At 41.3% G+C, this 26974-nt stretch overlaps 1 protein-coding gene across 10 annotated transcripts in view; it reads left to right on the top strand.

Moving 5' to 3' along the window:
- The window catches only part of ATG4A (autophagy related 4A cysteine peptidase), a 62100-nt gene that overhangs the window by 29294 nt on the left and 5832 nt on the right, over positions 1-26974 (top strand). For 4 of the 10 annotated variants that reach the window (XR_002830659.1, XM_023758698.1, XM_023758695.1 and 1 more), the window contains exons 1-9: positions 578-738; positions 3769-3879; positions 6502-6573; positions 9015-9113; positions 12494-12595; positions 12770-12842; positions 22119-22198; positions 23003-23190; positions 23312-23390. Coding sequence is in view for 9 of the 10 variants with exons in the window: in XM_023758698.1 (XP_023614466.1) it covers positions 708-738; positions 3769-3879; positions 6502-6573; positions 9015-9113; positions 12494-12595; positions 12770-12842; positions 22119-22198; positions 23003-23190; positions 23312-23390 (835 nt within the window). In the remaining variant the exon portion in view is untranslated. Of the gene's footprint in view, positions 1-577; positions 739-3768; positions 3880-6497; positions 6574-8995; positions 9114-12493; positions 12596-12769; positions 12843-21779; positions 21869-22118; positions 22199-23002; positions 23191-23311; positions 23391-26215; positions 26258-26974 lie in introns of those variants that run through there. The other 6 variants (XM_006082250.3, XM_023758682.1, XM_023758693.1 and 3 more) reach the window with 5 other exon arrangements.

Raw genomic sequence — 26974 nt, 5'->3', positions numbered from 1 at the left:
GGGAAGGTACACAGTGTGATTTTATGCCACCTCAGTCCCCCACCTCCTGGGGATGGTCTGACCTGGGTGATCATTTTTAGCCTGGTATTTCTTGGACATGGCCCAGGGGCTAAGGCCAGTGACAGAAAGGCTAAGATAGCACTGGCTCTCTGGCAGATTCAGCAGTGATGAGTTTACACTGGTGAACAAAATGGTTTTCTCATTTCTAACTTCTTCAGGTTTGAAATTCTGCCAAGACTATACCCTTAATAATGAAAACATCTTGAGGAGAAAGGCTGCTTAAATCCCTGAAAAATTGGATTTCTGTAATATGTTTCAAGAAAGGCAGTATCCCTGGGTAGATGTGTTTCTAAAGTTGTAATTTCAGATTATAGCTTCAACTTGTACAAATTATGCAAAATGTAACTTCAACATCCAACTAAGTGTTTTGAGCAGGTGAACCTGTTTTCATGACCAGATATGACTCATTTATTTTTGGGAACATTTATTTCTGTGAAAGCAGTATGCTCCTGACTTAGAAAATAAAGCCAAACAAAACAAAACAAAACAATTTGTTCTTTCAAGTGAGTTAAACATATCCGACAATGCCATTTTTACAGGAACCCGTTCACATGAGGCTTTTAGGGACTGCTTTGGGAGAGACCCTGCAGCTACTTGTAGCTGCACAGAAGGACCCCTACCTTCTCTGAGCTCCTCTTTCTTAGGGGATGGGGAGACTCCAAGAATTGAGAGGAGAAGGTATGTGCTAGGTGTCTTAGCATTGAAGTTGATGTATTGTTCTCATAGAAATAACCATACACTATAAAATATACTATCAATTTGATTTTTCTGGTTATAGTTTAAAATAGGTTTTTGGGGGCTGGCTTGGAAACCTATTTACTGTCTGCAATATTATTTCCCTCAGAAAATTTACTTAAAGAGAACTTTTAAAATTCTTTATTGTTTAAATTATTACATATAGTATTACATATGTCTCCTTCCCCCCCCCCCTCCCACTGACCTCTCCCCGGCCACCCCACCCCCCAGCACATGCCTTCATCCCCCTAGTGTCTGTGTCCGTTGGTTATGCTTATATGCATGCATACAAGTCCTTTGGTTGATTTCTTACCCCACTCCCCCGCCCCCGCTGCCTTCCCTCTGAGGTTTGACAGTCTGTTCGACGCGTCTCTGTCTATGGATCTATTTTTGTTCATCAGTTTATGTTTTTCATTATATTCCACAAATAAGTGAGATCATGTGATATTTATCTTTCTCTGACTGGCTTATTTCGCTTAGCATAATGCTCTCCATGTCCATCCATGCTGTTGCGAATGGTAAGAGTTCTTTTTTTATAGCAGCATAGTATTCCATTGTGTAGAGGTACAGCCATTTTTTAATCCACTCAGCTGCTGATGGGCACTTAGGCTGTTTCCAAATCTTTGCTATTGTAAATTGTGCTGCTATGAACATAGGGGTGCATTTGTCCTTTCTGATTGGTGTTTCTGGTTTCTTGTGATATATTCCTAGAAGTAGGATTACTGGGTCAAATGGGAATTTCATTTTTAATTTTTTGAGGAAACTCCATACTGTTTTCCACAGTGGCTGCACCAGTCTGCATTCCCACCAGCAGTGCACAAGGGTTCCTTTTTCTCCACAACCTCACCAGCACTTGTTTTTTGTTGATGATAGCCATTCTGACAGGTGTGAGAAGGTACCTCATTGTCATTTTGATTTGCATCTCTCAGATAATTAGTGACTTTGAGCATGTTTTCATATGTCTCTGGGCCTTCTGTATGTCCACTTTCAAAAAGTGTCTTAAGTCCTTTGCCCTTTTTTTTATTGGATTATTTATCTTCCTTTTGTTAAGATGTATGAGTTCCCTATAAATTTTGGAGATTAGGCCCTTATCAGATATGACGTTGGCAAATATGTCTCCCATGCAGTGGGCTTTTTTGTTTTGTTGATGGGTTTCCTTTGCTGTGCAGAAGCCTTTTAATTTGATGAAATCCCATTTGTTTATTTTCTCCTTAGTTTCCATTGCTGTAGGAGCTGTATTGGTAAAGATATTGCTACGACATATGTCTGCTATTTTGGTGCCTACGGCTTCTTCTAAGATTTTTATGGTTTCCCATCTTATGTTTAAGTCCTTTATCCATTTTGTTTCTCTTTCTGTGAGTTCATTATCTATATGTAAAAGCCCAGCGACCTGAATGGTGGAATGACCAGAATGACCAGAACGACTGTTGGCTGTGACACATACTGTGGCAGCCAACCACCCTGATCTGGGCCCCGATTGGCCACCCTCCCAGCTGGCCTGGCCCCTGATCTGCCCCCAACATCCCAATCGGGGGTAGGGCCAGCTGGCCAACTGCTGGTGGCTCCTCTTCCCTGCCAGCTTAGCCCGATGGACCCCCATCAGGGCAGGCCAGCCGGACCATACCCATGCATGAATTTGTGCACCAGGCCTGTAGTTGGTGTATAAAAAGGCCATAGATTTCTGAGTGTTAATTTTGTATCCTACTACATTGTTGAATTCATTTGTTAAATCTAGTAGTTTTTTATGGAGTCTTTAGGGTTTTCTGTGTCCAATATCATGTCATCTGTGAATAATGACAGTTTTACTTCTTCTTTTCCAATTTGGCTGCCTTTTATTTCTTCTTCTTGTCTGATTGCTATGGCTAGCACTTCCAGTACTATGTCGAACAGGAGTGGTGAGAGTGGGCATCCCTGTCTTGTTCCTGTTCCTAGGGGAAATGGTTTTAATTTTTGCCCATTGAGTATAATGCTGGCTGTAGATTTGTCATATAAGGCTTTTATTATGTTGAGGTATGATCCCTCTCTTCCCACTTTGCTGAGAGTTTTTTAAAGATAACTTTTGAGATAAAACCCCTTTATAGTTCAGTCTTGACTCTTTTGGCAGACACCAATGGTACAAAAGTGAATTTTAACCCCTCCTACATTACATGGTCATAAATTCTGAGATTCTGGCCTATGATCTTACAAGGTTTAATTATATTTTATTCTGTTACTTTATTTTGAGAGATAACCATAGTCATTTGTGAATCCCAAGAACAAGTTATACAGAGTAGGGCAAAAGTAGGTTTACAGTTGTTCATATTATTTTGTAAAATAATACAAAAATTAATAAATAATAATGCAAGAATAAACTCTATGTTTTGCATACTCACAACTGTAAACCTATTTTTGCCTTACCCTGTATTTATCATCAGCTGTGAGATCCTACTTTGCAGAAGTCATATGTGAATAAAATAAAAAATCAAAGTACCATTAAAACATTCAGTCTCCCAGCTAAAATATTACATTTTCACAGTTGTATAAACTTTCAGGCTTGTCATAGCCCCTTCCAAGTCATTGGCCACTAGAAACCTTACAATATTCCCTGTAATGTGGGTAGGAGTTAGGTATTAAGGTATTATTGTATTATCCTAATAAACTAATTTTAGGAGAACCTAGATAAGTGACTATTTACTAAGAAGGCCCCATGAAAGAAAAGGTTTTGAGTTAACTGTAGCCAAATAATTATTAAGATGGGGTGCCAAATAGAGCCTTAAAGGGGAAGGTCAAAAAAGGTGGTCAAGAGGAAATCCCTTAACTAAAGGATTTTGTGGCCTGCGAGTGTCTCTTTTCCTCAAAGAAAAGGATTTGCTTTTATTACTTTGGAGCCCAACTCATGACCTTTCACCTTTAGGATAAAGGTAATAATCAGTAGACCACAGAAGCAAGCCCCCTCTGTTAAATTTTGCCTGAGTTTCTTCCCTTTAATTTCAGTTTTATCCAAGTATGAAAACCAAATTACTATTTTTGCTGACTACCTAGAAGAATTTCCAGATACAGATGACCTGGTATGGATCTTGGGGAAACAGCATCTCCTTAAAACAGGTAAGGTTTGGTAGCATTTGTCTGTGAGAACCCAAATAAAGCGGGTGCTTGAGGCCAAGGTCCTATACAGTTTTCCTCCTTGGGTTGGCAGAACATGACCTTGATAACTGTTAATCCTACTCTCTAGCTGATTTACCTGGCAGCCAAAGAAGTTTAAGCCTCAGGCCCTTCCCTTGCAGAGGCCCCTTCCAAGACCTTAAGAGGCCCTTGCAGCATGTTTATATGGTCGTAAGTGTTTATACAATTTGAAAAGGTCATATATTTGTATTCTTTCCCCTAAAGGAGAATCCCTGAATTCTATAAGACTCAGGTTTCAAAAAGCATGGACCCACTCCTGGTATCAGTAACCAGTATCTAGTCTTTGATGACTGGGCTACATACTTTTCATTCCTCACATGTCCTTTTCTGTCTAGGTTAAAGCACTGGAGACTTCTAAACAGCCCATGGCTGTCAGAAACAATATCAGACACTGAGAAGTCTTGTAGTTTGAGATATTTTGCTGATTATAGCTCTGTTTTACTTTATTCTGATTGTGTATAGAACATGCAGCTAGATAGATGGAAAGGAAGCTTGAATTTGTCTTTTTGTTGTTGTCGTTAACCCTCAGCCGAGGATATTTTTTCTATTGCTTTGGAGGGAGGGAGAGAGGGTGGGAGGGAGAGAGAGAGAGAGAGAGAGAGAGAGAGAGAGAGAGAGAGAGAGACATTGATATAAGGGAGACACATTGATTGGACACTTTGATTGGTTGCCTCCTGCACAGGAACTGACTGTGGCCAGGGATTGAACCTATAACCCAGGTATGTGCCCTTGACTTGGAATCACACCCGAAACCCTCCAGTGCACAGGCCAATCCTCTAACCACTGAGATACACTGGCTAGGGCTGAATTTGTCTTTCTTACTCTTACATTCTCATAGATTGGGAAAGATCTTTAAACCTAAAACTGCTAATGGCCCTGTACACAGATAAATCCTGAGCTTGAAAAGAGGCAGATCTGATTTTGTATCTGTCTGAGGAGAGGCCCCAGCATGGAGGGAATAACAGGAAGAAGCTCATCAAAAAGCAGGAAAGGAAGTTAGGCATTTTGTAGCTCCTCCTGAGTCTGGCTTCATAATTTTGATGGGACAAGACTGAACAGTGGAAAACGGCCAGGGCTAGCCATTAGGAGAATTTTTCTATTCAGACTCTTCTACTACCTTAGATAAGTCATTTTCTCTTTTGGAGCTTAACTCCCTTAACTAGCACATAAAATGAGGGGACTGGAGCTCATCTCTTCTAGTTCTGCATTCCTTGACAACAGAAATCACTAGGTTGTCAAACATACCCATATTCAAATGTTAAATTGCAAAATGACTTTCAAAGTGAAATTGTTAAAATGTCCATACAACTTCCCCAGACTTCCTAGCATATAGGGAAGGTGAGAGGTATAGAAAATATCAGAGGAAGGAAGGAGTGACTGGTCTTTACATTTTGAGAGGAGGCATATATAATAGCAGCCAACATTTATGCAGGCTTACTACATACTGTAGCATCTAAGCACGTTCATGTATTATCTTGTGGAATGCTCACTCTATGAAGTAGGTGCTCTCCCCATTTTATGGATGATGAGAATGAATCTCAGTGACAGGGCTACACAGTTGGTAAGTAGAATAGTCAAGGTTCAAACCCAGGGAGAGTTTGACTCCAGGAATCTTACTCTTAACCATTATACATCTGCTTCCCAAAATGTGCCAGACACTGTGGACATGAAGGGGAAGGAAAATCCAGACAGTAATTTTCTGATTAGTTAAAAGGAAAGGCAAGGGAGAAAATAGAAACTATAGACTGATACTGAATTTCCTTTTTTTTCTTTTAAAATGCAATGGATATAAGTACTATACTATACAAAATACAAACATGAGGATATGTTGTTGAAAAAGGGGAGAGAGAAGACTAAGAAAGATAGAACCACATCTAAATATTGATGGGAACATGGAAGCCATATTTGTGGCCATCGAAATAAATTTGTCATAAAATACAAGAAAGCATACTTTCAAAATAGACACAAAAACATTTATGATGTTATACATCCATTTAGATTACAAATACCAGTTGCACTAGGTGGTATTAATACATTGCTTACATAATTAATTTGCTTAACAGGGAACTTTCATTTTAGTTAAACATGTCCACATGTGTACACCCCACCACACACACACACCCATACCCAGTTTTAGATAACAGAAAGTGAGTACTGATGACAGATTCAGTCAAATGTCACCAATTAGGCAGGGCTGATTGCCTTGTTAGTTGGTTACCTAGGATCCTTGCTTTTCCTATTCTTTGTCTTATGGCCATGACCCCAGTGTTAGTACCTGCCAAGACCATGGAGCTCAGTGGAAAAGAGACAGGAGCCACCCAGCAGCATTGTACTAGTCAGTGGCTCTTGTCAAAACATAGGTAGGGGGAAATGTTGAAATTATTTGGTTAAAATGAGATTGGGTTTCTTATGAATTTCCCTAGCCCCATAATAATGAAATTACCTGGTTATTTGAAAATTAGTTTGCCGCTGGATCGGAAATCAAAAGCAGATATCTTTAGATGGGATATGGTGATTTAATTTGAATTTCACATTTAATTACAGAAAAATCTAAGCTGTTGTCTGATATAAGTGCTCGTCTATGGTTTACATACAGAAGGAAATTTTCACCAATTGGTAGGTATATGATTTGTTATACTGTGCTTTCTTCCTTGTACATAGCTTGCCTGAAGTTTTCAGCGAGTTCACAGAAATCTCCAAATTAGAAGCTCACTATGATTAAGAATTTGATTTAGGGGAGTATTTAAGTCTTACACTTCATGCAAAAGTTTCATTGCCAAGGAACCTCATCATGTATGGCTCCATACTGTTAATGTGTAATACCAAGATACTTTTGAGCCCACCTCCAAGTGTTCAGGCTCTGGATTGTATTATTTATTTTACTTCTGAGAGTAAGGAAAAAGTCAGACTTTTAATTTGGGCAATATGTATTAAATTATAATCTGCTTTGTGTAGATTATAATTTAATCAAGTAGCTACTTGATTATTAAAGACAATTGTACCTGAAGAAAAGAAAGTAATTCTTTTGATTGTTTTCCCCTATGAAATGAGAACACCTTGCCACTGGGAGATGAATGAAGATAGATTTCCTTGGACCTAATTCTAGGTTTAGAGTACCAGCTGCTGTCTAGAAGAAAAAAAAAAAAAAAGGACAATTCAATAAGCTAAGTGAACAGGCTCCCTCTAGAGAAAATTTCTAGAATGTTTGCAAGTAGGGTGACCTATTTCTGGTATCATGGCCCTGTGGGAAAAGATTACCAAACCCAAATGGTGGAAGCTATTCTCCTAACAGGAAACCTGTCTGACCAATTTTGATACAGGACTGGACCTATTAATTGGCTTCAGATCAAGTTTTCTGATAAAGTGCCAAAAATGAAGTCCACACAGACATTTTTTTCCCTCTGCAGGAAGTACCTGAGCAGTAAAACAAACAAAATAGCTATTTTCAGTACCCAGTGATTCTAAACTGTTAACTGTCTCCGGTGAAGAGGTCTTTGCAAAGCTTGAAGACATTTGCAATTCAACTCTGACAATGTTTTGGCATTCGATGCTCTCTTCTTTATGTGAGCTTCACTGAAACTTTTCCATACTAATCTGGCCGGTAATCCCAATATGAGCAAGAGCCAAGGGCTCCTCTTCCAGCTCTCAAGTTGGCTCAACCCTTCTCTTGTTACTGTAGCAACTCTCCTTCAATCCCCACAACAAAAGGAAAGGGGCAGCCACCTTGGCTCACTTGTCTTATAAGGTTGATGGCCCCCTTTAAAGTTACTTTTGTGAGATCATGCTTCACTTCCATATTGGGATATGAAAGCAATAAAAGCAGAATGTCTCCTCTGCCATCCAAGTTATCTGATTTCATTGGTACCATGAAAAGGATAGTGAGCTCATCCTGACCACATTTGTGGGATTTTTGTTACATCAAGTGTTCTTAAAATGGAACTCTTTGTCTTATTTCATTTATTAGCTGGTTTTGTGCCTTTTAAAGATATAGTACATTTCTAATTTATTAATAGTATTCTTTTAATATATATTACATATAATGTATTATATATATAATATATATTTATTGTCAAAACATAGATAGGGGAAATGTTGAAATTATTTGGTTAAAATGCGATTGGGTTTCTTATGAATTTCAGAGAGGAAGGGGAGGGAAAGAGAGATAGAAGCTGTCTCCTGCACGCCCTACACTAGTGGGTGGAGCCTGCAACCTGGGCATGTGCCCTGATCAGGAATTGAACCATGACCTCCTGGTCATAGGTAGATGCTCAACCACTGAACAACACTGGCTGGGCTATTAATAGTATTCTTAATTGTGACCTTACTCATAACACCAAATATTTCCATTATCCTGAGTGGGTTGTAGAACACTTTCCCAGATACTCTCTCACTTGATTCTTATAATCCCCACTGATAGTAGCCAGGGTGTATGCTATTATCCCCAGTCTGTAGATGAGATTTAGATTTAGGTATTTAGAGACTGGTCTTCTGATGCCCAATTTAAGATTCTTTTCTCTATTTTACATTGCCCTTCTTGCTGTTCAGATCTTTATAATGTACATTTAGAACAGTCAAAAGTCTTCCAGATATCTTTGACATTTTGATGATTGCCTTTCATAGCATTTATTTCTTAAGTAAGGTAAGATGGGTTTCCCTGAAAGGTGAGCTGTGCAAAGCCAGGTTTGGTCAAACAGATAATTATATGGCATAGACTAAGTGTTGGTAGTCATACATTGCACTCGTCTACCAAAATTGCATGCATACCTAGAAGTCTCCAAGCAGAAAACATAAAGTACAGGTTCTGTTCATTTGTTTATTTTGTTTTTGGCCATAGGACCCATTTTGGTTAACTCAGCATTAACTTTGCAAGTTCCACCCTGTAACAAACCCTGTTTGATATCTGGCTATATCTCTTACCTCTTTTCAGTGTGTGTGTGTGTGTGTGTGTGTGTGTGTGTGTGTGTGTGTGTATCTTGTATGATTCCCAGACATGCTGATTGTTTTGGGAAAGGGCAATTTCAGGAACTCATATTTATTGCCATCCATTTTGCCAACAGGAGGAACGGGCCCTTCATCAGATGCTGGCTGGGGATGTATGCTACGCTGTGGACAGATGATGCTGGCTCAAGCCCTTATCTGCAGACACTTGGGAAGGGGTGAGTTAAATTTGTTCTCTAAACTGCCTTAGAGACCTCTTCAGTAGGGCTTACTGCTGGTGGTTTCATATTTGTGGTGAACTTGAGGAATACTCACTAACCGAGCTACAGGTCCTAAAAGTGCTCCATGTAAGCTCAAGTGGTGTGGTTGACAAGTTGACAAAGTCTCCCATGAGAAGGAAAGAGGCGACATTTCCTTGTGAATCACCAAGCCAGAGGGACAGAATTGAACCTTGAGGCAGGTGTGTCATTTAGTTTCCATCTTCGTCATTGTGTGACTGAGTCCTTAAACGGGTCACATAACAAAGGGAGCAGGAGGAAGGGTGTGGTGGTAGGTCTGTTTCTTGACCTCATTTAAAATATCTGCCTGGCAAAGGATGTAAATGACATAAAGGAAATGCCTAATGAGGGAGCTGGTGCTATTTTGGTTTTGGTTCACTGAAGATGTCCATTTGATGATTAAGGGATCCTTAAATTACCTTCCTCAAAAAATTACTTTATTAAAATCATTTCAGTAATCATTGTTGGAAATCTTGAGTCTTCCTTTCTTTTTAAAAAAATCTATCTTTATTGCCAAAACCGGTTTGGCTCAGTGGATAGAGCGTCGGCCTGCGGACTGTAAGGTCCCAGGTTCGATTCCGGTCAAGGGCATGTACCTGGGTTGCGGGCACATCCCCAGTAGGAGATGTGCAGGAGGCAGCTGATCGATGTTTCTCTCTCATCGATGTTTCTAACTCTCTATCTCTCTCCCTTCCTCTCTGTAAAAAATAAATAAAATATATTTAAAAAATCTATCTTTATTGATTTCAGAGAGGAAGGGAGAGGGAGAGAGAGATAGAAATATCAATGATGAGAGAGAATCATTGATTGGCTACCTCCTTCACGCCCCACACTGGGGATCAAGCCCGCAACCCAGGCAAATGCCCTGACCAGGAATCAAACCATGATCTCCTGGTTCATAGGCCGATGCTCAACCACTGAGCCACGTTGGCTGGGCAATTCTTGCTTTCCCTGTGAGCATCTGTAGGGTGACCATGACTGGATGCCAATTTTGGCAATTGAGTGAAAGTCCAGTTCAACTTGAGGATGAAGGAGTGAAAGGACACCTTAACTGAAATTTTCTGCTGAAATCATTGAGATTCAGAGAATGGAAACATTATTCCTTTTCTCCATTGTGCAACCTCACACACCTTGCTGCCATTATCACAAATGATTATGGAAGGGTCTGGGGAGATTTGAGGGCCTGATTCCTTCTTTTTGGGGTTTAGGATATCTTGTGCCTGCTTTCTGTTTATCAGATGAAGAAACTGAGGCTCAGGAAGTAAGGTGACTTTCCCAGGGTCAAACAGCTAGAAAACATAGATTTGGGAATATAATGTAGGACTTCTGACTCCTTGTTCAGAGATGTCTCTATGGTACACTTCTTGGAGAAGATTCATTCTTACTATTTAACTTTTTCTCATTTATAATATGTTTTTATTGATTTCAGAGAGAGGAAGGGAGAGGGAGAGAGAGATAGAAACATCAATGATGAGAGAGAATCATGGATCAGCTGCCTCCTGCATGCCCCACTCTGGGGATTGAGCCCACAACCCAGGCATATGCCCTGATCAGGAATTGAACTGTGACTTCCTGGTTCATAGGTTGATGCTCAACCACTGAGCTTACTGGCTGGGTGACTTTTTTTCATTTATAAATGAGAATATGTTTCTTCTGGGGGTGGGGAATAAGAGACCAACCAAAGAGCTTGTATGCATATAAGCATAACCAATGGACACAGACAATGTGGGGGTGAAGGTTGGGACTGAGGGGCAGGGGCAGGCTGAGAGAGGACAATGGGGGGAAAGGGGGACATATGTAATACTTTCAACAATAAAGAATTTTAAAAAAGATGTTTCTTCTGCAAGTGAATTTTGTGAAAAGCAAACTGGGGAAAAAAATCCCAGTAAGCAGTCTCAATTATTTTAATGTAAAAGCAAATAGCAGGAAGGATTTGGGAATAGATCTTATAGCAAAGATGAATTAGATACAGGGGTCCTCAAACTTTTTAAACAGGGGGCCAGTTCACTGTCCCTCAGACCGTTGGAGGGCCAGACTATAGTTTAAAAAAAAACTATGAACAAATTCCTATGCACACTGCACATCTTATTTTGAAGTAAAAAACCAAAACGGGAACAAATACAATATTTGTATTTGCATGTGGTCCGCGAGCCGTAGTTTGAGGACCCCTGAATTAGAAGATATAATTTTGTGAAGAAGTGTTTTGTTGTGTTTCCTATTTAGTTATTGAGGTGGATTCACTTATCACCATCATCAGAAACTATTTAGTGGTACTTACTAGTAGCAGCCAGCTAATCAGGGTTTCCCCAGACTTGGACAATTTGGTAGCTGATGAAAAACAGTTGGATACAGATAACCCTCTGAAGTCTGTGCTGAATATGAAGTTTAAAACTTTGGTTTCAGAAATACTCAAAGCAAAGAGAATGGAAGACTCTGGAGATAGTGGCCTTTGGCTTCAAGTAAAATTAAGTTGTGAATTCAAACTCTTTCTAAAACCTCAGTAGATAAATTTATGTCTTGGAAGCAAAGCAAGCCTCAGAATTCTGTCCCATTAGACAGAGTTCCTAGAGCGGAGGGATAGGAGCAGTGCATCCTGTCCACAGCAGTGATTATGGCAAGTTTTTGCAGTTGTCATCAGTAGCATTGGAGGGTTGTGCCTAAGTCATGGATGGGATCCCTACAGATGTGATTATTTTGGTTTTGGTCATAAGGAAACCTTGAACTCTGATAGCAAAGGTATTTGTTTTTGCAAAGCTCAGTGTGGACTTTTTAAATGTTGTGTAAAATTGGTAGCATGCAATTTTTGAAAGCTTCCTTAGCTCTGAATTGTGTATATTCCCCCTGTGAACTGTTGTGTGTCAGAATAGCACTCCCCCCATGAGACTCTTTTGGTAATGCTGCCAAAATATAAGGAGAAAGCCGTTGCTGTCTGTGTGGTGATGAGACACTGGCATCTGGGTGATATACGGATATGTTGCTGGGTTTTGTGTGACCCCTTGGTCACTGAGTAGCTGACCAGAAAGGTCTTTATGAGACTGTTTTCATATATTTACCCACTTCTAGCCCTGGGGCTAAGTCAATTCCTTGGTCAACTTCTTGTTTTGCTTTTACTTTACACCTATCAAGTCTTTGAAAGTAATCAGTTTCCAGATGCCTTTGTCATCAAAATTAAAGATATGTAGGAATGTTCAAAGTTGGTCATTCCTGCCATTAAGATATAACTTCTTTGTTGTCCTTCTAACCTCATGGTTATAATAAGAGTTCAGAGAAGTAATAAGAAATTATAAAAATAACTTAACCTTTTTTTTTTTTCCTAAAAGACTGGAACTGGGAGAAACAAAAAGAACAACCCAAAGAATACCAGCGGATCCTACAGTGCTTCTTAGATAGAAAAGACTGTTGCTACTCTATCCATCAAATGGGTAAGGTCACTTCAGTGGTTTAAAGACAATGCCTGTACCTGCTCTTCTTGTCCCCTACTTTGTATGTGGCTCCACTAAGTTGTCCACCTGTTTATTTATGCAGAAAGTTGGGATTTTGTGGCATGCTGGAAGACCTTTTGCTAACATGTTTACTTTTTTTCCACATAAAAACAGCGCAAATGGGTGTAGGAGAAGGAAAGTCAATTGGCGAATGGTTTGGACCAAATACAGTTGCACAGGTGTTAAAGTAAGTAAGAGTCTGGCATTCACTTTATTATACTATCTCTTATGCCTTCCTCCTCCGCCAACTCAATGTGCCATCAACGTAACTATTCTTGCCATTCCACTAAGTAAGCCATCCCACTAAACCAGCAAACATCTGTACCATTTTTCTCAGACAGTTTTTTGAAATGTGTAACTGGCATAGCTGTCTTGGTATATCAGAGGTATAGTCATTGGTACCAGTATATGTAGAGGTACCTCAGGACTCATTTGGTATCCCCACAGAGTGGTGCTCATGTGCCATCAGCATGAGGGTCACTTTGAAGCCAAAGTATTCATACTAAGTGGGGGAGACTGAGCCAGCCTAGGCAAGACATGGACTCCCACCCTGTATAGTATTATAAAAAACCCACTTATTCATTTATTTATTCATTCAACATTTACTGGGTATTTTACTGTGCTAAGTGCATGGTGTACAGAAATGAACTAGACACACTCCTTGCCTCAAGGAACTCATGACTTATTGGAGGAGGCAAACCCAACGGAGTCTTGGAATCTGTCTGTGATCTCTTAGCAGACTTCACGTGCCCCAGCTTAGTAATTTTGCACTTGTTCTGTTAAACTCCAAAATTCACCTCCCATAGTTAGAGGCAAGATGGAGAAGCCTGGACCAATGTTTAGGAAGTGAATGAAGTGAGTGGCATCAGGACCTACACCTGCAGGTCACCTTGCCTGTTATCACGCTCCTTCCTGACAACATATCACCAAATGAAAACTCCATGAGGGCAAAGCTTGTATTTGTCTTGCTCACTGCTGGAACACTAGCACATAAAACTGACTGGCACACTTAAGTGCTCAATAAATATTTGATGAATGAATGAAAATGGTAGCCAGAATCTGGGGTTGGATTTAGCATCAGAAGACTGAAATCATTGGGACTTCTTTGATGTAGCCTGTTTCAATTCTGGGCTCTCTGGAGCATGATGGAGGTACCTGATCCATGCAAAGTACAGATGGGGTACTGATTCAATTATTAGTCAGTCTTCAATGAACTAGAACACATTGTAAATGTGCTTGTGATGGGAGTAGTCTGGATTTCCTGGGGAACCAAGTGAAACCAATATCTTGGTTTTACTTTTCGCTACCAGTGTAGTATGTCTGAGACTACTTTCTTACCTTAGTCTGTATTGCCTTTTGGAGTATCATTGACTCTGCAGAGTGAGGTTTGGGCAGTATTTCGGGAGCCACTGTAGGAACCCAGAGTAAAAGTGTAGAAGATTAGAATGGCTATGCTGAGTCCAAAACCCGGCTTGAAATGGTTGGTTTTTAAGTGATATCCCTCAGAATTTGGTTCTTTATTCTCAAGTATAGGCATGGTGCATGAATTCGTGCATGGGTGGGGTCCTGCGGCCTGGACAGTGATCAGGGCTGATTAGGGCCATCTCGCCCAGTCTGGGGGAGGGATCGTGGGAGGTTGGGCGGCCAGGGAAAAGGAACATGGGAGGTTGGCTGTGGGAGCTCACTGACCACCAAGGAGCAGCTCCTGTGTTGAGCGTCTGCCTCCTGGTGGTCAGTGCGTGTCATAGCGACCGGTTGTTCAGTAGACTAGTTGCTTAGGCTTTTATATATATAGATTTTGAAGTTCCCAACAACAAAAAAATGGAAACATACATTTTTAGAAATATTTAACTAGGTTCAGATACATGATTGTTATCATTAACAGCAGTGTATAGTATCATTATTATTATTTAAAAAAATTCTTTATTGTTTAAAATATTACATACCAATAGAGTATTACATGTTTCCTTTTTCCTCCATTGACCACTCCCGGGCCACCCCCACCCCCCAGCACATCCCCTCACCTCCTCCTAGTGTCTGTGTCTATTGGTTATGCTTATATGCATGCATTCCAGTTTTTTGGTTGATCTCTTACCCGCTTCCCCTGCCTTCCCTCTGAAGTTTGATGGTCTGTTTGATGCTTTTCTGTCCATGGATCTGTTTTTGTTTGTCAGTTTATGTTTTTCATTATATTCCACCAATGAGCGAGATGTGATATTTATCTTTCTCCGACTGGCTTATTTTGCTTAGCATAATGCTCTCCATGTCCATCCATGCTGTTGCGAATGGTAAGAGTTCTTTCTTTTTTTATAGCAGCGTAGTATTCCATTGTGTAGGTGTACTGCCGTTTTTTAATCCATTCATCTGCTGATGGACACTTGGGCTTTTTCAAATCTTATCTATCGTAAATTGTGCTGCTATGAACATAGGGGTGCATTTGTCCTTTCTGATCGATGTTTCTGGTTTCTTGTGATGTATTCCTAGAAGTAGGATTACTGGGTCAAATGGGAGTTCCATTTATAATTTTTTGAGGAAACGCCATACTGTTTTCCACAGTGGCTGCACCATTCTGCATTCCAGCCAGCAGTGCAAAAGGGTTCCTTTTTTCTCCACATCCACGCCAGCGCTTGTTGTTTGTTGATTTGTTGATGCTAGCCATTCTGACAGGTGTGAGATAGTATCTCATTGCTGTTTTGATTTGCATCTCTCGAATGCTTAGTGACATTGAGCATGTTGTCATCTGTCTCTTGGCCTTATATATGTCCACTTTCAAAAAGTATCTATTTAAGTCCTTTGCCCATTTTTTGATGGGATTGTTTATCTTCTTTTTGGTAGGATGTATGAGTTTCCTATAAATTTTGGATATTAGACCATTATCGGCTATAACATTGGCAAATATGTTCTCCCATGCAGTGGGCTTTCTTGCTGTTTTGTTGATGGTTTCTTTTGCTGTGCAGAAGCTTTTTATTTTGATGTAGTCCCATCTGTTTATTTTCTCCTCAATTTCCATTGCCCTAGGAGCTACTAGTATATCGATAAAGATATTGCTATGACATATGTCTGTTATTTTGCTGCCTAAGGATTCTTCTAAGATTTTTATGGTTTCCTGTCTTACATTTAAGTCCTTTATCCATTTTGAGTTTATTTTTGTGTATGGTGTAAGTTGGTGGTGTAGTTTCATTTTTTTGCCTGTATCTGTCCAATTTTCCTGACACCATTTATTGAAGAGACTATCTTGACTCTATTGTATGCTCTTGCCTCTTTGTCAAATATTAATTGAGCATAATGGCTTGGGTCAATTTCTGGGTTCTTTGTTCTATTCCAATGGTCTGTATGTCTGTTCTTATGCCAGTACCAGGTAGTTTTAAGAACAGTGGCTTTGTAATATAGCTTGATATCCGGTATTGTGATCCCTCTAACTTTGTTCTTCTTTCTCAAGATTGCTGGGGCTATTTGGGGTATTTTTTTATTCCAGATGAATTTTTAGAGTGTTTGTTCTAGGTCTGTGAAATATGCTGTTGATATTTTAATGGGGATTGCATTAAATCTATAGATTGCTTTGGGTAGTATGGACATTTTAATGACATTTATTCTACCAATCCATGAACATGGTATATTCTTCCATTTGTTTATGTATTCATCTATCTCTTTTTTCAATGTCCTATTGTTTTCTGATTGCAGGTATTTTACCTCTTTAGCTAAGTTTATTTCTAGGTATCTTAATTTTTTTTTGGTGCAATGGTAAGTGGGATTTTTTGTTTGTTTGTTTGTTTCTCTTTCTGTGAGTTCATTATTGGTGTATAGAAAAGCCATAAATTTCTGGGTATTAATTTTGTATCCTGCTATGTTGCTGAATTTATTTTTTAAATATACTTGTTTTTTGATGGAGTCTTTAGGGTTTTCTATGTACAATATCATGTCATCTGTGAATAATGACAATTTTACTTCTTCTTTTCCCATTTAGATATCTTTTATTTTTTCTTCTTGTATGATGGCTATGGCTAGCACTTTCAGTACTGTGTCAAACAGAAGTGGTGAAAGTGGGCATCCTTATCTTGTTCCTGTTCTTAGGGGAAATGGTTTTAGATTTTGCCCATTGGGTATGACATTGGCTGTAGGTTTGTCATATAAGGCTTTTATTATGTTGAGGTATGACCCCTCTATTCCCACTTTGCTGAGAGTTTTTATCAAGAAACGGTGTTGGATTTTGTCAAATGCTTTTTCTGCATTGATTGATATGATTATGTGATTTTTGTCTCTCAGATTGTTTATGTGATGTATCACATTTATTGATTTGTGGATATTGTACCATCCTTGCATCCCTGGAATAAATCCCACTTGGTCATGATGTATGATCTTTCTAATGTAATGTTGAATGCGATTTGCTAGAATTTTGTTGAGGATTTTAGCGTCTATGTTCATCAGGGATATTGGCTTGTAATTCTCTTTCTTTGTGGTGTCTTTATCTGGTTTCGGGATTAGGGTAACACTGGCTTCATAGAAAGAGTTTGGAAGTGTTTCTTTCTCTTGAATTTTTTGGAATAGTCTGAGAAGGATAGGTTTTAGTTCCTCTGTGAGTGTTTTGTAGAACTCCCCTGTGAAGCCTGCTGGCCCAGGGCTTTTGTTTGCTGGAAGTTGTTTGATTACTGCTTCAATTTCCTCCATAGTTATCAGTGTATTCAGATTATTTTATTCTTCCTGATTGAGTTTTGCAAGGTCGTATTTTTGTAGAAATATGTCCATTTATTCCAGGCTGACAGGAATAGAGTTCATATTATTTCTTTTTATAATCCTTTGTATTTCTGTGGGGTCTGTTGTTATTTCATCTCTTTCATTTCTGATTTTGTTTATTTGGTTCCTTTCTCTTTCCTTCATGAGGAACCTGGCTAGAGGTTCATCAATCTTGTTTATCCTTTCAAAGAACCAGCTCCTGGTTTCATTGATCGTTTGTATTTTTTTTTTGTCTCTATGTCATTTATTTCCACTCTGATTTTTATTGTGTACTTTCTTCTGCTCACTCTGGGCTTTTCTTCTTGCTCTTTCTAATTCCTTAAGTTTTAGAGTTAGATAATTTATTACCAGTTTTTCTTGTGGTTTTTTTTGTTGTTGTTGTTGTTTTTTTGAGGTAGGCCTGTAATGCTATGAACATCCCTCTCAGTACTGCTTTCACTGTGTCCCATAGATTTTGGATTGTTGTGTTTTCATTGCCCTTTGTTTCCAGGATGTTTTTTATTTCTTCTTTGATCACGTTGGTAACTCAATCATCCTATATAATAAAAGGCTAATATGCAAATTGACTGAATGGCGGAATGACCGGTTGCTATGATGCACACTGACCATTAGGGGGCAGACACTCAATGCAAGAGCTGCCCCCCGGTGGTCAGTGCGCTCCTATAGGTGGAGTGCTGCTCAGCCAGAAGCCGGGCTTATGGCTGGTGAGCACAGCGGCGGTGGCAGGTGCCTCTCCCACCTCAGCAGCAGCACTAAGGATGTCTGACTGACATCTCCTGGATTGTGAGAGGGCGTAGGCCGGGCTGAGGGACCCCCCCCCCCCCAACGAGTGCACGGATTTTGTGCACTAGGCCTCTAGTTGTTTAATAACATGCTATTTAGCTTCCAAGTGTTTGAAATTTTTTTGTTTTATTGTAGTTGATTTCTAATATGCCATTGTGATCTGAGAAGACGCTTGATATGATTTCAGTCTTTTTGAATTTGAAGAGAGTTTGCCTGTGTCCCAATATGTGGTCTATCTTTGAAAATGCCTCATGTGCATTTGAGAAGAATGTATATTCTGTACCTTTGGGGTGAAATATTCTGAAGGTGTCAATTAAGTCCTGATCTAGTGAGTTGTTTACAATTGCTGTTTCTTTGCTGATTTTTTGTCTAGATGATTTATCCAGTGATGTCAATGGGGTATTAAAATCCCCTACTATGATTGTATTGCTGCTGATCTCTCCCTTGGTATCGTTCAGAAATTTTATTTTATTTTTGTATTTGGGTGGTCCTGCATTGGGTGCATATGTGTTTACCAGAGTTATATCCTCTTGTTGTAGTCAATCCCTTTAGTATTATGAAGTGGCCTTCCTTATCTCTTGTTAACTTAGAGGTCTATTTTGTCAGATATAAGTATTGCTACCCCAGCTTTTTTTTCATTTCCATTTGCGTGAATAATATTTTTCCATGTCTTCACTTTCAGTCTGTGTGAGTCCCTTGTTCTGAGGTGGGTCTCTTGTAGACAGCATATATATGGGTCATGTTTTCTTATCCATTCAGCCACTCAATGTCTTTTGATTGGAGCATTTAATCCATTTATGTTTAAGGTTATTATTGATAGGTACTTGTTTGTAGCCATTTTTATTCTTTATGCCTGTGTTTCTTCTTCCCTTTCAATTTCTTGTTTTTACAACAGTCCCTTTAGCATTTCTTGCATTTCTGGCTTGGTAGTGTTAAACCCTCTTATCCTTTTTTTGTTTGTGAAGCTCCTGATTTCCCCTTCAATTTTGAATGATAGCCTTGCTGGATAGAGTATTCTTAGATTCAGTCCCTTGCTTTGCATTACTTTGTATACTCCATTGCATTCTCTCTGGCCTGATGTGTTTCTGTTGAGAAATCATTTGATAATATAGTGAGAGATACCTTGTAGGTAACTCTCTGTCTCTCTCTTGGAGCCTTTAAGATTCTCTCTTTGTCATTAATGTTTGCCATTGTAATTACGACATTTCTTGGTGTGGGTCTTTTTGGGTTCATCTTATTTGGGACTCTCTGTGACTCTTTTCTTCCTCAAATCAGAGAAGTTTTCTGTCATTTCTTCAAATAGATTTTGTAAACCTTGCTCCTCTTCTTGTACTTCTGACACCCCTATTACATGGATGTTACCTCTTTACATGTTTTCTCAAAACTCCCTTAGGCTCTCCTTCTAGGCTTTGTAATATTTTTCTCCAATTGCTGTTCAGATTGTGTGTTTTTTTTCTGCCCTGCCTTCTAACTCACTAATTCAGCCCTCCACTTCTAGTCTACTGTCGAAACCTTACATTGTGTTTTAGCTATATCATTTTTATTTCCGCTTGATTCTTACATAAGCTGTTGATTTTCTCATCTGTTCCAGTTTATGAACTGTATAACCTTTACTCTAAATTCTTTTTCTGAAATACTGCATGTCTTCATTTCATTTAGTTCCTTTTCTCACGATTCAGCCTTTTCTTTCCTTGGCGGGGGGTGTTTCTTTGTCTCCCCATTTTTGCTGTCTCTTTCTGGCCCTGGGTACCCTGCTTGGAGTTTGAGAGGTTGAAGACCCTATCAGGGCAATGGTCCTGAAATTGTTAGCCCAGAGGCTGGGTCTGCCTTGAGTCTCATACCTTTATTGTGTAGGCTCTGAGTTGTATTCCCTTCTCCCTCAGATCTGGACCCTCAGTTGTCTGCTTCAGATGCTTGGGATGGTGGGAGCACGTTCACAGTTTCTCTGGTGTGTGATTCCCAGTGAGGACCCAGAGCCCTCTGACATGCAATTCACTGTGCGGCCCTGGAACTCATGGAAGGGTGGCACCCTAGGTCCCTCTGGCAGTGCTCTTGCAGCACGGTCCTCTGGCACCGGGCTGGGCACACCAGCTTGCTCTGGGTCACCCCGGCAGCGCTGTTCTGTAGTCTGTAGTGAGGCATGTGCTGGGTTCCTCCAGGTAGCCCCTACAGGACTGTCTCAGGGGCCGGGAGAAAGTGGGTGTGGGTTGCTCTGGGTCCCACAATCAGAGCTCCCCTGTGGACCTAAGTGAGGCATGCACTGGGTTGCTGTGGGTCGCCCCTCCCAAGCTGAGGTGAAGCGGGCATGCATTGCTCTGGGTCACCTCATCAGTGCTGTCCAGGGGGGCTGGGATAATGCCAGCACTGGTTGCTCTTGGTCACACAGGTTGCTCTGGGTTACACAGTCCCCACTCTCCTGTGGTCTGGAGTGGGGCATGCTCTGGGTTGGTCTGGGTTGCACCGGCAGCAGGTCCTGGGGCTTGGGGTTGAGCAGGTGCTGGGTGGCTCTGGGTCAGGCTAACAGCATGGTTTTGGTGTCCGGGGCATGGGTGGGGCACAGGGTTCCCCCTGGCTTGCACTTACTGTGAGGTCTTGGAGCTGGATCTTAGGATGCTGGGACCATGCAGGCTGGTAAGGAGGCCTGGTTCGCGAGCTCACTCTGGCAGTGCGCTCTCCCTGCGGACCTCTGGCAGCCTGCTGGTAGGTACTGCACCACTCACTGCTGGGGCACAGTGGTGGTTCCACACGGGTTATGGCTGGCAGGCGGCGTTCTCAAGGCATCTCTGCCCTTCCTTATTGAAAATTGTCTCATCAGCTGTGTCTAATTTGTTAATTCAGGGTGGATGTTATCTGTATGAAGTAGCAACGAAAATAATTTTATGGTTGGGGGTCACCACAACATGAGGAACTGTATTAAAGGGTCGCGACATTCGGAAGGTTGAGAACCACTGCAAGGAGGAGGTGGACAACACTGCTGCCTATTCGGCCACCATTTTCTATTCTCCTCATTATTATTTTTGAGAAAGATAATATGTTAAAACAAGTAAAATAAAAGTATAAGAGTAATTAACCTCTTTCTGATAGCTACCATGGTTTGGGAGAGAATGTTTTTTCTTTTGTCGAGTGGGACTGGACTTTACCCAGGAATCTGAGTAGCCAGGTTAAATTTGTTTTCTTTCAAACTGGCAAGAAGAGAAGATAAAGGAGAAATAATCATGGTACTTTGCTCAGTCTTCAGATATGCTCTCAAAGGGGTTTTCTTCCTAATCTCTTGGGCCATGCAACTCAACATGTTCTCTTTCTTCAGCCAAGCACCCAAAGCCAAAGCCATTTGCAGCACAAGTGTTCTTAAGCAGCATTCTCACAGCACATGGGGATGGATATGAGCAACCTGTTTCTTTCTCTGTCTCTCTCTGTCTCTTTTTCACATGGGGATGGATATGAGCAACCTGTTTCTTTCTCTGTCTCTCTCTGTCTCTTTTTCTCTCTGTCTCTCTGTATATATATATTATATATATATATATATATATATATATATATATATATATATATATATATATGACAGTTTCCATTTACTGAGTAAAGCAATAAATCAGAATATCTTTTATTTAAGGAAAGAAAACAAAACAAAACTTATTGGGAGCAGATGCATTGGTAACTCTTCTCTTTCACCCAAGAGGAGTAACATCATCTTGTGAGGTAGACTTTTCCATTTTGTAAAGTAGGGCCTCCTTTTCAAGGTTCAGAACCTGTGACTTTGTGGCATACTCAAGGTCCCTAAACATGGAATGTTCCAGTGCTCACTTGAAGGAGCTAGAGCTAACCTGAACCCCAACCTCTCTGAGGCTCAGTGTTCAGTGACTTCAGGAACACTGGGCATGGATTGTATTGTTTCCTGCTGGTATTTTCATCTTCCACAATTGTGACTTCCTTGTATGTTGCTTTGCAGAAAACTTGCTTTATTTGACGAATGGAATTCCTTGGCTGTTTATGTTTCAATGGATAACACAGTGGTCATTGAAGATATCAGTGAGTCTACAGTCTGTTTACCTTTTTGGGTTGTGGGTGATGAGGTCCTTCCTCACCATTCAGAAATCAGGAGCGAGAGATAGATATATAGATAGATATGCAGGCAGAGAGAGGCACAGACAGAGGCAGATATATAGACAGACAGACAGACATGGCTGGATCTTAGGATGCTGGGTCCCTGCAGACTGGGATACACACACACACTCACACACACACTCACGCATGCACACTGGCTCTGACCTGCCCCATCAGGGCAATGGAGCTTAGGGGATCACAGAACCCTGGTTAATCATCCCCTGCACCCCTTTTTTTATCTTTCCTTTCAGTTTTATGAAAGGAAGAAAACAATTAGAGGATCTTTGCTGCTCCTCGGTGCGGTACCAGACCTTTTCCCTGCAGGACACCCAAGTGTGGATAATCAGTTAAACCACCAACATGTCTTCTGTGGAGACTGTCCCCTGGTCTAGCCCTGTGCTCCCCATCATGGGGTTAGAGAAATCAAAAGACACGGTCCCTCTCCCAAAGACCCTTGCAGACTAGTTGAGAAATGAGATTCTCTCAGTGAGCCCATGATATCTGACAGGAGGTAAGGGAGTGCTCAATTGCAAGAAGGAAGAGAAGTAAGGGCTGGAAGAGTGGCCTGGGCTTCCTGTGGGAAGTGGGACAAGCTGGGTTCTGGTGGCAGACAGAGACAAAGGCCTTCTAGGCAGGGGGTGTCATGTGAGGTCTCCCTTAGTTTTGACTTTGGCATATCTGTTAGGGCTGAATACCTAATTTACCAGCTTTCTTGTCTTCTGTTTCTAGAAAAAATGTGCCGTGTCCTTCCCTTGAGTACTGATACAGACGGTGAGAGTCCCCCTGATTCTCTGAATGCTTCGAACCACAGTAAGGCCACTTCTGCCTGCTGCCCAGCCTGGAAATCCCTGCTGCTCATTGTGCCCCTCCGCCTGGGCATAAACCAAATCAATCCTGTCTATGTTGATGCATTCAAAGTAAGTCACTCCTTTTTCCGAGCCCATTGTTGCCTGCCCATCACATCGCCATGTGAGCACAGAGATCCGTGAGCAGCAGTCCACAAGTGAATTGAGAATCTTACATTCTCTTTCCCTCTAGGAGTGTTTTAAGATGCCACAGTCTTTAGGGGCATTAGGAGGAAAACCAAATAACGCCTATTATTTCATAGGATTCTTAGGTAAGAAAAGAGGAATCACAAGTAAGTCATTATGGGCTAAGGGAGGGCGGGCAGAAAGTTTGCATGGGAGACCAGGCAATTCCAATTAACGGGCCTAGTCCAGCCTGGAGATGCTGTGGTCTCTGGTCAGCTCCTTCTGTCTCTGGCCTTATCTGTGGAGTGTAATACTTCTGTGTGCCTGACATAGAGCAGATCCCCCTTGAATGTCTCCACTTCCTTGACTCTTTATAAGATGATTTCACACTGCTTTCCTACAGGACCACCTCAAGGTCACAGCATTGCTTCAGCTCATCTCTCTTTTTCCTGTGGGGCCCAGGGTGGTAGAGTGTCACTTTTTTGGCCTTGTTGATCTCTGTCTTACTGGGGCTCAGGCATTTAGTCCAGGGGCCATCCTCTTCCTTCCCAGCTCCATGCAGCTGGGCCTGCAGGCTCATTGTTTAGAGCCATGACTCGGTGGGAATTAGAAGAGGCAAAGACAGATATCCCTTTTCTGATAAAACCACTAATCTAATATGGACCCTAACAAGTAGCCTGACATTCCCTGCCTAGTTTGACACCTCTGGAAACCCAACCACCTTATCCACTAGCTGTGACCAGAGACACGTAAGGCCCTTGGCACACAAGGTGAGCTAGTCCAGTGCTTCTCAAATTTTAATATGCACAAGAATCACCTTGAGAGTTTTTTAAAATACATGTTCGGTAGGTCTAGGGTAGTCCCTGAGAGTCTGCATTTCTAGCTAGGTAGTGCTGGTGCTGCTGATACACACACTACACTTTGAGTACCAAGGGCCTGGACACCTGGTTAGTGCTGAAGAGCACCAGGAAGGGAGTGATGTGGTTAGGGAAATTTGGTACAGGACACCTCTCACAAAAGTGGAGTGGTCAGATACTGGACCTTGAAGAAGATTGCAAGGGACAGCCTTATATTATCAAGGGAGAACCAGAGCAGGTATGAGGGATATACAGAGGACAGGGTGAGGCATCTGACAGGAGGTAAGAGAGTGCTCCTTACCTCCTCCACCATCTCCTTGGAGATTCAGGGAGTTGATGTGGAGTGAAAACAAACATACTTGGTGTTGTATGTTAGTCTCCCAGTTGCTAGCTGTGTGACCACCAGAAGAGAACAACTCTCAATCTCAGGTTCCTCTTAAAGGAAAATGGGGCTAACACCTCACTCACCATGTTGTCACATCAGAGTAGAGCATTCAGTAAAGAGTTAGGCATGTAGTATATACTCAATAAAAGGTGGTTCCACCCTGCCTGACCTCAACATCTCTTTCCTTTTTCTCTCTTTAAGCCTGGTGTTTCTATACAGTTGCCTCAGCTCTCTCTAATGCTGCCATCTATTGGCCAAGCCTAAGAACTACAGCTTGATGGAAAATTGGGGGACTAATATTTTTCTAAGTACAAAAATGTAGTTATATAAATTTCAATGTCTTCTGTTTCTAAGTTTTTGGGTTACTGTCAAAGAAATGTTGCAAAAATTTATTTCTTATTATTTGTGTTTGAGGACAATGTTGACACAGATTGGAAAATAATTTTGGAAGGATCTCAGTGAATAGGGTATGCCACTCCTGGGCTTCCTGGCCTCCCTTATCTCAACTTGCCCAGAAAGAATTTGCCAAGATCAAGAAGCTCTTCTGTTTCCTGAGGCCACTGGGGTGATTTTGTGTAGTTTGACTACTCATGGAAGAGGTGTGGACAATCCTCAGTGCCAAAGATAGAGGTTTACATAGTGCCCACTAACTCTCAAAAATCTTTTTTTTAATCTTCACTCCACAGTCCCCTCAACTTCCCTTTTCTGACTTACCTCCTAGTGTATTAGGTTGGGGGGTTCATATTGGTAGAATGTCTGAAGGGAGGGAATGGATGAGAACTGCCATTTTCTAAACAGCTGTTTTATGCCAGAGACTCTGCAAAGTTCTCTCTCTCTCTCTCTCTCTCTCTCTCTCTCTCTCTCTCATCTCTATCTATCTCTATCTCTTTCAGTAGATAGATGTGGATATAGATATAGACATAGACATAGACATAGACATAGATGTAGATATAGATAGTTATATGTAGATCTATAAAAATAGGTAGATAATTATATATAGACCAGAGGCCCAGTGCACGAAATTCATGCACTGGGGAGGTGTCCCTCAGCCCAGCCTGCACCCTCTCCAATCTGGGACCCCCTTGGGGGATATCCGACTGCCGGTTTAGGCCCTGCGGGATTGGGCCTAAACCAGCAGTCGGACAGCCCTCTCACATTCCGGGACTGCTGGCTCCTAACCACTCGCCTGCCTGCCTGCCTGATTGCCCCTAACCGCTTCTGCCTGCCAGCCTGATCACCCCCTAACGGCTCCCCTGCCAGCCTGATTGATGCCTAACTGCTCCCCTGCCAGCCTGATCACCCCCAACTGCCCTCCCCTGCTGGCCATCTTGTGATTGCCATCTTGTGGTGGCCATCTTGTGATGATGTGGGGGCAGCCATCTTGTGACAACATGGGGGTGGCCATCTTGTGGCAGCCATCTTGTGATGACGTGGGGTGGCCATCTTGTGATGACATGAGGGTGCAAGGGCCACCTAGGCTTTTATTAGTATAGATGTATAGATATAGATATCGTTATGTATAGATATAGATAGATGGATATAGTTATAGTTAGCATAACACCCCTGTGAGATAAAGATTTTTATTTCCATTTATACCTGAAGAAACTAATAGAGGGGATGTGTTCTTAAGAACATCCAACTAGAAAGTAGTAAAGCTGGGATTTGATCCCAGTTTGGTCATCGTTGTCTACCATACCACATTGCTTCCCTGATGCTCTCTTTCCTGAAGGGAAGCTGGGAGAAGCTCTTGCTGTGAGAAACTCTGGCCAAGGTGAGACTCTGACTGTCAGATTTGTCCTGCATAGAGGGGAGATATTTGTCTCCTGTGCTTTAGTAGGGGTTGCCACCTGGAGATCTATAGTGTGAACCCTGTGTTTGCAGTTGGTTGAATAGCCTGCCTCTTCTGTTCAGGCCTTGTGAGAGACTTTAGTTTAGTTCCCACATCGTTTCTAGGACTTTTTAGATTTTCTTTTCTTTATTTATTTTTTAATCCTCACCTGAGGAAATTTTTCCATTGATTTTTAGAGAGAGTAGAAGAGAAAATATCCATGTGAGAAAAACACATTGATTGGTTGCCTCCTGCAATGCCCTAATCAGGGCCATGGCCAGGGAGAAGCCTGCAGCTGAGATATGTGCCCTGGACTGGAATGGAACCCAAGACCCTTGGGTCCGCAGGCCAACGCTCTATCCTCTGAGCAAAACAGGCTAGGGCTAGATTTTCTCTCTCTCTCTCCCTCTCTCTCTTAAAAATAGTCTTTAATTTTTTTTTAATTTCAGAGAGGAAGGGAGATGGAGAGAGAGAGAGAGAGAGAGACATCAATGATGAGAGAGAATCATTGATCAGCTGTCTCCTGCACAACCCCTGACTGGGGATCGAGCCTGCAACCCAGGCATGTGCCCTTGACTGGAATTAAACCCAGGACCCTTCAATCCACAGGCGAACGCTCTATCCACTGAGCCAAACCAGCTAGGGCTACTATATCTCTTT

Source organism: Myotis lucifugus, unplaced genomic scaffold, assembly GCF_000147115.1.
Source record: "Myotis lucifugus unplaced genomic scaffold, Myoluc2.0 scaffold_2, whole genome shotgun sequence".
Taxonomy (NCBI): domain Eukaryota; kingdom Metazoa; phylum Chordata; class Mammalia; order Chiroptera; family Vespertilionidae; genus Myotis; species Myotis lucifugus.
Note: the sequence above shows the minus strand (reverse complement) of the source record. Positions and strands in the feature narration are given on the sequence as shown.